Here is a 14,907-nt window from a genome sequence, read left to right on the forward strand (position 1 = left end):
CATTTTACTTTTTGCGTGCGTGTATTTTTCCGCGTCTATGTGCGAGCTCAGATCCGATCTCGAGTCTTGGTGGCACCCACGTGCGGCGCCTTTAACCCACATGTTTTAGCACTGCGTAACTAGTGGAACCCCAGAGAAGAGAAGGTGGATTCGGATAATTTTTATATCGGGTCACTCACTTCCTGCAGTGTACTACACGGTCTCGACTAGCACCAACTGTGAGACGATGTAGGCCGCTTGATGAATGTACGCGTTGGCCATCGTTGTCAACTCGCCAGTTGCAATGATACTGCCCAGCACGTGGAAATGCTGGGCTGAGCCGGTGAGCTGGTTGGTCGATAACCAGGCAGGGTTGCACCCGCTAGAGGAGGGCCGATCGGGAGAGCCGACAGTATAACCGCTTTGGCGCAGAGCTTGAACGTGAACCTTCTAGCATTCTGGCTCAAGAGAGGCTAAGAATCATGGTCTATCCACGGAGGCGAATCGGTTGCATCCCGCTCTGGGATATCCGCTGATAACGTCTCGTGCCTCGTGGAGCGGTACAAATGCCTGGCTGTCCGCTGTCCTCTCGACTGTCAGTCCGATCAACTCTGCTCCTGTAGACTGTCCAATTCCTCGCGCTGGAGCGCTACTGTTGATACTTAACGGACCAGCTATAGCCATGGCCTCCAAGCGGGACCAGAGCACTTACCCCGACGCTGCGGCTGAAAAGCAGCAGCTCCCTATCGACAGCGTGACGAACAGTGTCGACGGGCCTGTCGAGATCGTGCCACTGGAAAATCTTCCCAAGAGTCGTTGGGAGCGCAGTTGGCCTACCATTGCTTGTGGTGCTGGTCTCTTTTCCGACGGTTATCTCAATGGGGTGGGTGGATGTTCTACATATACGTACTCTTATCGCGGGGTTGAAAGGGCTGACACGAGCGAACTACAGGTGATCGGGTCCGTGAACACCATCCTGGGTATCCTCTATCCCAAGGAATATGAAAACTCTCCCGCTAGCCAGAATGTTTCGTCCATCACCTTCGCGGGAACGGTGCTGGGGCAGCTCGTGTTTGGAGTTGTCAGTGACCACTGGTCGCGCAAATGGGCGCTGATGATTTCCACTATCATTCTCATCATCTTCGCGGCGCTCTCTGCCGGTTCTTACGGGTTGGACGGTAGCATCTATGGCATGTTCGCCGCGCTGACTGCCTATCGTTTCTTCCTCGGAGTGGGCATTGGCGGAGAATACCCTGCGGGGTCCGTCGCGGCGGCCGAGAGCACGGGTGAACTGAAGAAGGGTCATCGCAACCGTTGGTTCATCATGTTCACCAACTTTCAGATCGATGCCGGATTCGTTGTTGCCGCCATTGTCCCAATGATCCTGGTGCTTATCTTCACGGAGGATCATTTGCGGGCTGTCTGGCGTGTGGCTCTGGGGCTCGGGGTCATTCCACCCCTCAGTCTGTTCTATCTGCGATTGAAGCTGAATGAACCCGAGGAGTTCAACCGGGAGCGGATGCACAAGTACCCTGTCTGGCTGATTATCAAGTACTACTGGTGGCGTCTGGTAAGGCTGGCCGGCCTTTTTCTTTCTTCGCTTGCATGCGACTTATACTGACATGTTAACCCAGAGTGTCGTCTCCTTGATCTGGTTCGTCTATGACTTCTCGTCGTATTCATTCTCTATTTACTCGTCCAAGTGGATCAACATTATCATCGGCGGGGAGGCTCCGCTGTGGCAGCAGTTTGGCTGGAACACCCTTGTCAACGCCTTCTACATCCCTGGCTCGTTCCTGGGAGCGTTTGTGAGCGACTGGCTGGGCCCCCGCAACGCACTGGCCTTTGGAGTTCTCGCTCAGGGAATCATTGGATTCATCATGTCGGGCTGTTACGCATGGCTGGCCACTCCGCAGTACGTTGCTGCGTTCGTTGTGGTCTATGGGTAAGAGGAGCCTTCGGATATCTTGTAATCGCGACTGACATGTGAAGAATCTTTCTGTCTCTTGGTGAGCTTGGTTCTGGTAACAACATCGGACTGATTGCCTCCAAAACGAGTGCTACTGCCATCCGTGGCCAGTACTATGGGATCGCCGCCGCGATGGGCAAGATTGGTGCCTTCGTGGGAACGTATGTTCTCCCGATTGTTCAGAAGAACGCCCCCAACCCGACCCGTTCTGGACAGGATCCTTTCTTCGTGTCGAGTGCGCTGTGCATCTTCAGTGCGGCGCTGGCGTTCTTCCTGCTCCCGCATATTGGACAGGTAAGTTACGATCTCGGCAACAATGGGCCGCTTCAGTACTGATCAGTATCTCTGCAGGACACGATTACGGAGGAGGATCTTAATTTCCGTGCCTATCTCGAGGCGAATGGCTACGATACTTCCAACATGGGCAATAGGGACGCCAAGGAGCGAACCCCCCAGAACGCTGCGCCTGAAGTCACCGCGGAAGTATGAGTCTCTTAAAATCTTGAACCAGGACCGCACGGCAGACGACAGTGAGTACCAGTCTCATCACCTTCTGCACATGTCCAGTAATACGGTACCGCCCACACTCCGGGGGTAGTCGCTTTGTCGCGTCTACAGCTACATGGGAACAGCAGCCCTCGCCAGTTGAACTCGCCCGTTAGTGATGGTAGAGAGTTGAGACGAGAGCTGGGTGCAGCCATGATCTCACCGCCCAACGATGATAGAGAAGGCCCGATGCAGCATGGAAAAGAGACGAGTCGTAGAGGCGCAGTCCCACGTGTCCAATGGATGGAGGCGATCGATTTGGCCCTTCGTATTTCAAAATTTATGCCCAAGATCCCGTGTACCTTAGCGTTGCCCTGTGCCGGAAGGGAGATGATTGTATAATTGTTAGCTACCAAGAGCCCACGAGCTTCCAGCACTCTCCTTCGCAGCCATCCTCTCCGAACGGCCGAGTGCCTTCGTAAATGCCCTCGAGGAGCATCCCACCCAACTGTCAACTCATGACAGCCAAACCAATTGGACAGTAGACGATCTCACATCGATCAAAAGAGCAGCCGTCGATCCATCGAGAGTGCGCATGGTTGTGTGCGGGGGACCATATAGATGGCGATTCCTCTCGTCTTCTCTGGCTTCTCCATCTCCCGGTCGCAGAGATGTGGGGAGAGATGGCGCGCGGTCGGGGTAAGTAAGTCGTTTCCCCGCGTCTCCGAAAGACGAGTCAAAAGGAGGTGAATGTCATCTTCAAGCTCATTTCTCTCTTCTTTTTGGATTTAAATCCATCCTAGGGATTATTATTATTAGTATTATTTAATCATTGAGAAAGTTCAACTGCAGTGGGGTGGGAATCCAGAGTCAGTTAAGTGATAACTAAAGGATTAACTTAACTACTAACTAGTTCCAACTTCACGGACATCCGCAACGGCATCGCACTCACGGCGGTCGGCTTTCCCCAGCCCAGCCGAGGTTGACCACTTAATTAAATCGACACAATCCATCCTCCATCCCTGACGTCTCCGACTCCATATAGTGTGTCTGTTTCCGTTCCTAGACCCGCATTCTCTCTCTTCTTTCTCCTCTCTCCCATCCTTATCCAAGCCTCCACGTCTAGCCCGGTCTCCGCCGACATAAATAAATACCGGAAGCACCGGACGTCACCAGCAGTCATCTCAGTACTCATCATTCACGAACAAGTCGTGCAATCGAACAAAGTCATCACCACCACAACCATGGTTGCTGACGCCGTTATCTACCACCCTGCGGTGGCTCATTACCTGCGCTTCGTCGCTACGACCGGTAGGTAGACTCGTTGATTCTTATCCTTATCGCTCATCCTCGATCAAAACGCAGGATGAAGGAGGAGATGTGACGGTCGCAATGCGGGATCTTCTCTCCCGTCCATATCAGATGGAACATGGAGAGACGAGTTTACTGATGATCTATAATAGTTGGTCGCGACAAGCTGCTGCGAACCCTCCAGTACTTCTCCCGCTTCTACGCCTGGTACCTGTTCCGTACCAACCGCCCCCAGACCGCGATCGCACCCTTCGAATCCATCAAGAAGCAGTTCGGTCTGACGCGAAAGATCCTCCGTATCGGCAAGTTCATTGAACACTTCAAGGCCGCTGCCGTTGCCTTTGACAACAAGGCCCCCGTCGACCCGATCCTGCGCTGTCTTGCCGTGGGTCGCCAGCTTGGTTACGCCGGCTACATGTCTTACGACACTATCACCGTCATCCACGCTCTCGGCATCAAGAAGCTCGCGAACCCGAAGAAGATGCAGGAGAACGCATACCGCGCGTGGTTGGCGTCATTGGTGTGCAGCGCTATCGCGGGAGTCTACTCTCTATGGAAGTTGCACCAGCGCGAGAAGCTGGTCGACCGCACGGAAGGCGAGGGCGCTGTGGAATTGAAGAAGATCCAGAAGTACGTCTTTTCTATGCAGTCTATTCGAGTTTCGTATGTTAATTAACCTCTGTTCAGGGAACGCGCCGCCGCCCGCGTCCAGCTCATCTCGGACCTGTTCGACCTCCCGATCCCTCTCTCGGGAGTGGGCATCGTCCCTCTCGACGACGGTATCGTCGGTCTCTCGGGTACCGTCAGCTCCCTGCTCGGCATCTGGTCGGCCTGGAAGAAGACTGCCTAAGCGGGCTCTACCCGATGATACCGACTGGAACCAGAACTGTACATCAGTACGTGCGCGACAGTAGCTGGATCCTTACTAGTGCCTAATTGGGATGGTATATACACTTTGTTACAGGTCCAAAGGATGGGGAGGGTTTGCGTTGATTGCGTCGTTTTGTTGTTACAATAGAGAGAACCCGACCGAGAGGCAAAACTGCACAATGGACGAAACGGATAGTTATTCCTTATTCACTATTCCTTGGCTGATATGCAGTATTATCATTCTTTTCGCAAGCCCTCGATCCTTTTCGTTTACACTTGTCTGATATCCGCTTTCCTATTGGTCTTGCCCCTTCTGCTGACGAGAATTCATGTATGCTATCCAATTTACCAAAACTGTTTTTTTTTTCCTACGATATAACCAACATACCTATCTACTTCCATACAAGTAGGAATCTGTAAAACCTTAAGTTTCTAACCATACATTCTCGAATCCCAGATAGTTAACTGCCTGGGCACCGCAGTGAAAACGCCGCGCGGAATGGATATGGATATCGTTTTCCCCTCCCCCCTTCCCCTCACAGCTAACTAATAATAACAACAATAATAGTAATAGTCATAACGAATCTCCAAATCGAAACCCCAAGAAAGAAAGAAAAAAAGGTTTTCCGAGAATTTCCCGAAAGAAAAGGAATTCACGTTGCGCCCCCCCTTTCTTCCATTTATAATTTAGTTGGGAAGATGAGACGGTATGTGATTGCTCCAGTGGCTGATTAGTATTACCAATTCCGGCGATAATATCGGTCTAACCTAGTTTGGAATGTATATATATATACCTAGGTATGGTAACTAGTTTATACTCCGTATTATTATTATTACCGTCCGTGAACTTTAGAGAAATATATTTTGTACAGTACGTACATACATGGTTAATTACATGGTAATAATAATGTCAATTAGGGGGGAATGGGAGAGATCGAAATTGAAAGTAAATCTTAAATTATGGTTTTCGGTCGTTACTTTTTTTTCGCTTTTCTGTGGTACAAAATAAGTACAGTAGCTGAAAGTCATACCGAATTCAGACTGTCGCTTCGTTCGCTAAAATATCGGATCTGGTTACGTAATTCATTGCGTGGACGAACTAGATAGATAGATAGATAGATACATTTCGTTCTATTATATTAAATGATAGAATATTGTAGAAAGGGCAAAGAAAAATGTACAGAGCTTTAGATCAGATACTTGAATATCAAGGTGGCTTTTTACTCTATCCGTATGGATAGATTCTTGGTCCAGTGAAGATAATAGTTAAATAATATCACTCGGACTGACTGCGCTGCCCTTCTGATTAATACTCATGACGCAGTTGTGGGCGACACTCCGAATATCCACTTTCGATAACGAACCTTGGGAAAAGCCGGTCCGTAGATGTAAGGACTCGATGCAGGGTCCTTTCCCCTACTCGATAAAGCATAATATGGATGAAGGGATAAGGAACCTAAGCTTTGGTTTTTCAGAATCGTGGAAGTTATGCGGATGTATTGTTTCAGACTGGGTATATCATATCTTCTAAGAACGCAGAAAAAGAGAACCACATAGCGATTTTTTTTCCCATGCTGGACGCTTGTATCCCTTCCCATGATCCATAGTGAACATAGTTGAGTAGACCTGCGTCATTGTGGAACAGATTCATCCTTATATTATATCTTCATCGAATCAGCGGCGACACTCGGATGCAGGAACGAGGATGGCTCGGATGCAGGGTCTGATTGCATCGCACAATGTGGAGTGGAGATCTGTATGGTATATCCATCCCCTCGAGGATACCTAGGTGTGGCTCGAAGCGAATTGACTTGAAGACCATCTTTAATTTAACCTCACGGAAAGCGGGTGGGATTTCGTTGCCAGGTTACCCACCTGGATGCGCGTTCTTGAGTAGGTAGTTTCCAGGTCTGTTTCCAAAGTCCCTTGTTGTCTGGATCGGTAGTAACTTAGTTATACTATACTACACGATGACAACGGAGATATGATAACTATGCGCTCCAGCTTTGGGCGAAGCACAGATTAACTACTACGTCTATCTACTGTACTGTACCAAGCATGTCGATAATTTCATCCCAGATCTCTCGACGGTCTTGTGTAGTGGCAATTTGATCATGAGCAACACGTCGGAAAACAGACGGCACAGAATGGGTAACTGACGCAGAGAGAGAATTTTCATATACCATGAATTGTGACTCCTAGCGTGGGTACTTCTCAACGTCTTCGTTGTAAAGGCCGCCGCACCGAGTCGAGTCCCGTCGAGACGGCGAGATATCTCCATTTTCCTGCGGCAACTGCCGGCGTACTGAATAGACAACAGTCCACGGACAGGGAGATATGTTAATGAACTTATCTGACCTACCAGGAGGGAGTTTTCGAGGAGCAACCTCCCAGTCAGCTTTCTTGGTTCGTGAAGGTGTCTTTAATATCGGCTGATCCAGTCCAGTCTAAGCCAGATTAGCATCACCCATGCTTGATAGTTTGGAGATTATCAGGTGAACAAAAGCCATGTGTGCCCTCTCATGGTGCCTTCTATGTGACTATCCTGATAAGAAGTACCTGGGCAAAGGGGTAGTAGGAATCGAGAAGTTGCCAGCTTGAGTTATGTTTGGAAATGTCAAAATCACGAAGGAATGTTTAATTTTCAATGGCTTTTGTCCGTGTCTTTATTGGATAATTAGAATAAGTTGGAGATACTTTGAACGAATCATTTTCATTGGTATAACAGTGTTGATGATGGAGTATGCATCGTTCATGAATTCAGCCATTGTCGTTATTTCCAGAACCTTTTTTGATGGCTGCGTACTTGTGAAACCATTACTGTAGGATGTAGTAGTATTAGGACCAGGATCAAGATCTCAAACGAGCTGCTCCCCCTCTAGTCTCTTCGATTTCGATTTGCTGCTTTATAGTCGAAACAGTAGATACTCGTTTGTCCCGAGCTCCGTTCTGAAAGCTGGGGGGGCGTAGCTCTCATCAATCATGACAAGTTCTTCTTTCGCCAGCGCTTCTTTTGTCGCTAGCTGTTTGCTGAAATCTGAGAAGCAAATGATTTCGGGCCATTCATTCTCCGAGGTTTGATCTTTTCGATGAGCTTGTTTGTATATTTTCAAGCGATTTTTGAGAGAGCGTATTGTAGCCGGAGACTTCAGCTGGGTGCAGGTTATTACAACTGTAAGGGGTAATTCCCGTACAGCTTCCCCTACATATTGAACCCTTATTCTTCCTCCACTTCACCTCCGTGGACCCCCTCCAGAACGTCACCCTCATTATTGGAGAACTGAAGCAGTCCTTGGGATTAGCGCAGTATATCACGTACCCAAAAGCTTGGGCTCACGAATGGGTCTGAATGCGACATCCACCCAAGCAGGTGATAGTATAATACAGTATTACCCTCTCGAGAAGCAGCATAGTAGGTTCGCAACGTCTCTCCTGAATATACTCTGATCGAATTGTCATTTATCGACAGCTGATGTACGAGGAGGTTGAGATAGTTCTGGAAGTCGTTGAATCTTCCCAAGATTTCTCTGTTTGGATAATGCGCGCATGATACGGCTTTCCGGCTAAAGCCTCTCCACAGTATATAGAAATAGATGTTAATATACTATCCACGGACGTATAGGGTAAGGGTGCGATTGTGGAGGATGGAGTCGAGATACCACCTGTCGACGGCGGGCATCAGCCATAGTAGAGGAATCAGAGCTGTGTAGCCCACAGAAGCGAAAACCGGGAGATGGAGTAGAATCCGCGTCCAGAGCAGCATCAGCAGCAGTCCGTTTATCGACCGGACCGGTGTAATTGCAGTAGGGGCAGGGTCTTTGAAGAGGAATATAAGACCCTCAGTATCCTCACATAAACATCAAAACCCGTTAGGCCTTTAAAATACCCAGTGGATCTTTATGATTAAGATGAACATTTACTTGTCTTGTCGGACTCAGAGAGTGCTTTTTGTTTGACGAGGTCTGATCTCGAATGTTGCAGTCATCATTGCGGGCTCGATATTCATTTTTGCTTCTTCCCTCAGCTCAGGTTCGTCTTTGCTTTCAATTGTCTCGACTCAAAGAGTGCTGATGCTGACGTCCACGCCCCATGGAATATCAACGGCACGGAATGCCATTAACGCCGACTTATCAAATTCTTCCCCGGCCTTGTGCTGAGTGGCATTTAGGCAGCCAGGCTGAGGTCTCGATGCTTGATTCGACGGTTCAGAACGCCAAATGGGACATTAAAGGCCCGGCGGTACAGCTCCATGCAGCAAATCAAAGGTGGTTTCTTTAGACATTGACTATCTAGACCGATGTATGAATCTCAAGTTAGCAACTAATCCAAACATATATGAAATCAGAATCAGGGTTCTTGAATAGTAGCATATGCTGCACGTACATTTAGAACTATCATGGTTTATCCACGACTTGTTTTCAAATGCGATTTGAACCTCCCATAGTAGAGTATAGATACTTTGGGCGGTCGCTTATTGCTGTATCTCCACATGAGGGGACGCCGCTCCCAAGATAGGGTTGAGCACACGAATTGCATGGTTTGGTACAGGATACCAGAAGTGGAACTTGATGTTCAATCGCATGCCATGTATCTTTGAGAAAGAATTTCCGGGACCTGCTTCCTTTGGTGTTCGAAATAGGTTCAACCTAGAATTTCAATAGACAATAACAGGGATAAAAAGAACATCGTATGAAAGTGAGCAACGGAAGCACGGGGAATACTGAATATTCAAGCTTAGAAGTAGCGGTAGAGAGAACATGGACATTGATATCCAGAAGAATGACAATCGAACCTTTCCTCCAGATCTTTCGAGCCATTATCTTCTAGGACATTATAGTTTCTGCTTCGAGCCACTTATATAAAAATCCAGCCCTCCCAAACCATGGCACTATACCCACAAGTAGAGTAGTATCGGGATACCACGATGACTCTGTAGCAATGTTTGAGCCGCCTTGTCATCCACCCATGCCCACTTCGTCCTTGATTATGATCTGGATGAGTGGCAATCCGCCGCAGTTGCATCTCTCGCTCACGTGAGGATCTCTGAATGAGGTTATTGGAGTTTGAGAAAGAATATCGTGGATATACAAATAAAATGTGGTATTCCTGTGCCAACAGCCACTAAAATGGCACATGTATTGCCTTCCAAACAGGAGGTGTGGGCAGGTGGGATGGTATCTCAGGTAGTAGTCCCATTGTCAAATGGGATTCGTGAAGATAAGCACCGACAGATGAGCGATTCTCGCCAGATCAATGCAATGTGATGCCCAACGGCACCACCCATCAGGTCTGGGTCGTTCCAGACGTACTTGTCAATAGGTCGTCTGGTTAGGAATGCCTCGGGGATCGTTATCATAGACCGTGAATGGGTTGAAGTCAGGGGGTAAGGTGAACGTGTTCCATAGACGATCGTTAGAAGATTTAATCAAGAACGGCATAAGTCCTTTAAAATCCTCGATTGCGTTCAAAATACTGAACCTTTTTTTTTCTCTGGAACAAATTTCTCTATAATAGAGTAGCGACCCATCTTATGCGTTGAGACCTATTTCCAGCGAAAAGAAAAACACAAAGGCGTTGGCATTGACTAGGACCGGCAAATAGCTGATCTGCAGAATCCTCCCGAGTAGTCAGGTTGACTTGATCGAGATAGTGTCGAATGACTGGCCTGGCAAGATACTGTAACAGATTGAATCAATATGTATTAGACTGAGACGGTGCTGATATTCTGTACTTACGGTCATCTTTGATAATGCCCAGGAGGGTTGTCTGGTCGAATTTATTGAAAAACTTGAATGAAAAGCGAATTCAGTTATCGTTGCTTATGAAATATCAATAGTATACAGAGCCATGAAGTGTATACTGCTGCAAAGTATGAACAGATATACTATTGCTGCTTCTCAAAGAGAATGCAATCTACTGTCTATATAGTTATTTGTCAGAACTACAGTATAGACAGAAACCCCGGCCCAATACAATGGGCGCTGAGGATGGAAAGAAATGGGAAACAGAAAAACTCGAACTTGACCCCTCATCCCATATATATATATATATATATATATAGTCAAGAGAATCCATTCACACCGACTGGTTCTTGACTGCGCTCTTTCCCGACAAGGCGCAATTCATACAGAGTCGTCCTTCGATGAATGACGTGGAGACTGCACTGCTGGTATACCAATGGCTGTAGGGGGACCAGAAGAGTGAAAGAACCTTTGCAATTCAAGCAGATTTCTCCCGCTAGATCTGAACGTAATATGGAATTAAACGTGCCTTTGACCAAGCCCTTACCGTTGTTGAATGCAGAATATCCAGTTACGTCCACGTCGATCATGCTGACAATCTGACAAGAATCGGGACCTCACGGGCCCAGCCACGAGTCCTTATCACTCTTGATAGTTGATTCATACGGTCCTCAACATTGCTTGTACGGACGACCCAACTCATCTGCAGATAATCAGTATCAGAAAAGCTCCGATCCAAACAACATCCCCCAAAGCGCATCTCCCGTAGGACAAAACACCTATCACTTCACATCGAAAAGCAAGTTAAAACACCACCAAACCCACATCGCACACGCTGTCCACCTATCTTTAAACCGCGTGGATCGTGCCAGCGCTGAAACCGCGTCGACTCGGATGCGTTGGTTGGCGGGGCAGGTGATACATACCGCTTAGAGCGGGGTAATGATGGCCTATCGCACCAAGTTCAATAATCGAGGCTTATCAGCTGGTCTTTTTCTTCTTATTTATTTCTGCTGGGTTCCTCTTTTTCTCATTTCTTCTTTTTCTCTCTTTTTACTACTGAATTTTGAGAAAGAAGAGTTATAGCTCGAACAACTATTTTCCAGGTATGTCGGGATGCCGGTTGTATACTTACCCCCGCTTAGGGAAGGTTGGTACTGATATGGTATAATAGGATCTCTCACCCAACCTTCTAAACGAATCATCCAAAATGGCTGGCCACAACTCTTGTCCTTCCTGCGGTGCTGGCATCCAGGGCGAGACCAAGACTTGCAACTCCTGCGGCAAGGTAGGTAGTGTCTGTCGAATCAAGATTTTGCGTTTTCATGTACGCTTTGAACGAGACGCTGATGTCTTTTCTGATAGACCTGCCCTGTCTAAACGGACGCTACGAAGAATGAATACCATGGGACGAGGAGTTGGGTGGCTAGTATTGCAATGAAGAAATCATGCGGGGCTTCGCGTCCGGATCTTTTACTGAACGGATCGCATCAATAGATGGTCTCTGTGCCAAGGCGGTCGTCGTCTCAGTCATGAATTAGACATTATGTTTTGATTCATATCATATGGGTCTATATTTAGTTCATGATCTTCGTCCATCGCCACTGTAACGCCATATTGTAGTATCTGCCTGTTTCCCCGTCCGTAGACCGATTTCCTGGGAGTCCTGCTCACTGGAATAAATCAAACCGTCTAAACCCAATGATGACGCCAGACCAATACCTAAAATCAAGAAAGAACGCCTATTCCTGCCTCACACAATATTCTTTATCTCAGTTTCAACAACATCATGTTTTCGCATCGAGTCCGAGTCTGAGTCCGAGTCCCTTCGGAAGCTCTCCTGTTCTGGCAGCGGCCAGCCCTCATCACCGCGAATGCCATTCGCATCGTCTGGGTGCAGCGTATGTCGCTGGTTTCGGTATTCCATGGCCCCAGTCTCCATGCGTGAAAACCGGTTGTGGACGATCGCAGAGTGCTGCTCTGGCTTGAGCTCACTGTTGTTTGGCAATGGCTCGTTTTCAGACAGGATAACTATCTCCACCGGGATGTCGCTGATAGGCTTGACATGGAGCACTCTGTATATGAAGCTGAGGATGGGGACAGACAGGCCATGGACTATAATGGAGAAAAAGACGAGCCAATAGACGACTGGGATGTGTCATGCATGTTAGATGGATATACTGACGAAAACGTGGTGAGACACTAGGTTCTTACCGGGAACAATAGCTGAAGTTAGATTATTGATCTCTCTGTCACTTTCACCTGGCTCCGGAAAGAGTCCGCTGGTGTACTCCGCATACGAGATAGCCCCAAGGCCTAGAGATTATTAGCATATCTCAGGCAAGCTCAGGGAAGACTTACCTATCGGTCCGAAGTATCCCAGAAACATGGCTTCTCTCCAGTTATTGCAAACTTTAGACATGAATCTATACGTCATAAGAATGGCAGGAATACGACGAAAAACTAGAACAAACAGGCCGAGCCCAAATAGTCGGGCCACTGTGATTCCCGTGGCTTCGGGCATCTGGAATGTATCCCATGGCATGACAGTACCGAGATACATGAAGGCGCCGAAGTTCAGGAGAGTTTCAATTGCTGGGTTAAATGAATCGTGTCGCGCTTCCGTCTCATGAAGATACTGGCCGTCCCAGTTGAGAGCGTTTCCTGCAATGAAGCAGGCAAGCGTCTCATCTGATCCAACGCAGCCGCAGGTCCCAATGATAAACAACTATATGCATGTTTAGCAGATGAATTCAACAGAGAGCCGGCCTACTTACCGCCATCCCCACAGGGAAAATCAGGTAACACTCATTGCAGATCCATTTCCTGTGAAAGTTAGTATACTATTGTGAAGGGACTTTACAGAGTTGACTTACTTTCTGAGGGAAAGATTCAGGATCTTCCTGGATCCGTACCCAACAAGCGCACCGTAGCTGAAGCCCATCATGACCATGTAAATGACCCCTTCTACAGCCCAGTGTTTCAAAGCTTCCCCAGTACCCCCGCCAAATCGACCTACGTCTGAGGAGCCTAGCGCATCGGGTATACCTCTTGCAAGATCAAAGTCCTCGAGGGAGATGGTGTTGGCTGGTGCTTCTGCGTAGCGCAGGAGAGAAACGGCAAGAAGCAGGAAGGGAAAGCCAAAGCCATCATTGCCTCCTGCTTCGGAAGAGATGAATTCTCGGACGTGGCGATGAACGTAGTTGTCAGCAAATGGACCTTTTGCGATCGCCTGGGACAGAATGGGGTCGGTGGGAGTCACGCAGGATGCGATGATCAACGAAGACAGCTATCGAATGTAAGCAAGAATAGTATCAACAGGAGATACGATATGTTCAACTTACGAATGAGATTTTTGGTATAAAAAGCATGATGCAAGCAGATGTAAAGAGCCACATGAGTGTCATAACAGCCAGTAAATAGATAGTCATCTCCACGAATCGCTCTCTCAGATATTGTTTGGGCAGCTCATAACCGGCCTTGACCATTTGGATTCCAATAACAACACGGGCAACGCCCTATGCCTGTTAGCCATGCACATGTCACAACTATATAAAAGGGGGTTTCTCCGGAGGTCAACTTACAAGTGTTATTTCGCTGCTCTGGCCTGCTTCTCCATTTCCCCATTGATCTGCAATAAGGAACTTTGCACCCACTGGTCCCAAAAGGATACCCAAGACGAAAGCCGGTACTGGGGGTTATCAGCGACCGCCTTAATAGAATGGTAGTCCATGGGCCACGAACATGCTTCTCCAATATACCATTTCTGTTTTAATTTCAGCGACAGAAACCCGAAGATCAGTGAAAAGGCACCTGCTTGACAATTAGCTTCAGAAGAGAGTACTCGAACTTTCGGGTTCTGCGAACCTGCGACCGAGAGGACGACATTTAGATTACTAACGTCCAGAATCGGTCTGAGCATTGTGTATCAAGATCGACTAAGAGAAAGTGAGTGACGCTGCTGCAGGAAGCGGCACGATGCGTAGAAAGACAGCTATAGTGTATTTCTGGCACCCCATCAGAGGTAACTTCCACAATATCTACTGCGCTGGAAACTAGAGATTCAAGCTAGCTTTCAGACACAGATACCGGACAATGATTTTCACAGCGATTAGCGGATGATCTGCCTTGAGATCGAAGTACACAGCATAAGAGAACGTCAGCTTCAGCTCCAGCTTCCACCAGATACACTGGCCCGTAGGGGCATGTGAATGATATGAATGGAATGTCAGACCAGGAGAGGGCTACATGATAGGCGAGTGTCTCTCAAGATGCGCTGATAGACAAGACCACACAGTGGGTCTTCCTGTGCCTTGCAGACAGCTATCATCCCTATATGCCAATCCACATCAGTATAACACGATGAAGTATGGAGCAATAGCATGTAGCAATAATAGCAACGGCGGCTTTGGCATCCCAAACGCCGCCAATAATATAGTTCGCTGCTCAGACCAGGACCTCTAAAAGCAACTACCAGAATAGGTTTGCCTATCGGGAGCTACCATTCAATAGCTCTGTAACAGGGACCCGATCCTTCGGGTCCCACTTGTA

At 47.9% G+C, this 14,907-nt stretch overlaps 3 protein-coding genes across 3 annotated transcripts; 2 read left to right on the plus strand and 1 right to left on the minus strand.

Moving 5' to 3' along the window:
* The first annotated feature begins 378 nt into the window (after nt 1–378).
* C8Q69DRAFT_38220 (major facilitator superfamily domain-containing protein) lies at nt 379–2,542 on the plus strand. The gene is made up of 5 exons (XM_028627613.1): nt 379–862; nt 932–1,549; nt 1,614–1,924; nt 1,972–2,242; nt 2,300–2,542. Exons 1-5 carry the CDS (start codon nt 662–664, stop codon nt 2,435–2,437), a joined length of 1,539 nt encoding a protein of 512 aa, XP_028489491.1. The 5' UTR covers nt 379–661; the 3' UTR covers nt 2,438–2,542.
* Nucleotides 2,543–3,896: 1,354 nt separating this feature from the next.
* C8Q69DRAFT_512534 (peroxisomal biogenesis factor 11) lies at nt 3,897–5,028 on the plus strand (the record flags this gene model as incomplete). Its single annotated transcript, XM_028633294.1, has 2 exons — nt 3,897–4,393; nt 4,433–5,028. Coding segments are annotated over 2 exons (660 nt in total), but the record flags the coding sequence as incomplete, so codon positions are not given.
* Nucleotides 5,029–11,953: 6,925 nt separating this feature from the next.
* C8Q69DRAFT_38325 (putative plasma membrane antiporter) lies at nt 11,954–14,431 on the minus strand. Its single transcript, XM_028627615.1, has 9 exons — nt 14,224–14,431; nt 14,101–14,169; nt 13,941–14,047; nt 13,701–13,874; nt 13,233–13,645; nt 13,134–13,182; nt 12,718–13,084; nt 12,571–12,672; nt 11,954–12,504 (listed from the first exon to the last, which is right to left on the minus strand). Exons 1-9 carry the CDS (start codon nt 14,276–14,278, stop codon nt 12,110–12,112), a joined length of 1,731 nt encoding a protein of 576 aa, XP_028489493.1. The 5' UTR covers nt 14,279–14,431; the 3' UTR covers nt 11,954–12,109.
* Nucleotides 14,432–14,907: the final 476 nt, after the last annotated feature.

The sequence above is a fragment of the Paecilomyces variotii genome (genome assembly GCF_004022145.1).
Source record: "Paecilomyces variotii strain CBS 101075 chromosome Unknown C8Q69scaffold_1, whole genome shotgun sequence".
Taxonomy (NCBI): Eukaryota; Fungi; Ascomycota; class Eurotiomycetes; order Eurotiales; family Thermoascaceae; genus Paecilomyces; species Paecilomyces variotii.

Bases quoted from the DNA above. Each gene is read 5' to 3' on its own strand.
- C8Q69DRAFT_38325 (XM_028627615.1), bottom strand. From the start codon at position 14,278: ATGCTCAGACCGATTCTGGACGTTAGTAATCTAAATGTCGTCCTCTCG. The intron at 13,085-13,133 runs GTAAGTAGGCCG...ACATGCATATAG, and splicing joins TTTTCCCTGTGGGGATGGCG to TTGTTTATCATTGGGACCTG. The intron at 12,673-12,717 runs GTAAGTCTTCCC...AATAATCTCTAG, and splicing joins GGGATACTTCGGACCGATAG to GCCTTGGGGCTATCTCGTAT.
- C8Q69DRAFT_38220 (XM_028627613.1), top strand. From the start codon at position 662: ATGGCCTCCAAGCGGGACCAGAGCACTTACCCCGACGCTGCGGCTGAA. The intron at 863-931 runs GTGGGTGGATGT...AGCGAACTACAG, and splicing joins CCGACGGTTATCTCAATGGG to GTGATCGGGTCCGTGAACAC. The intron at 1,550-1,613 runs GTAAGGCTGGCC...ATGTTAACCCAG, and splicing joins AGTACTACTGGTGGCGTCTG to AGTGTCGTCTCCTTGATCTG.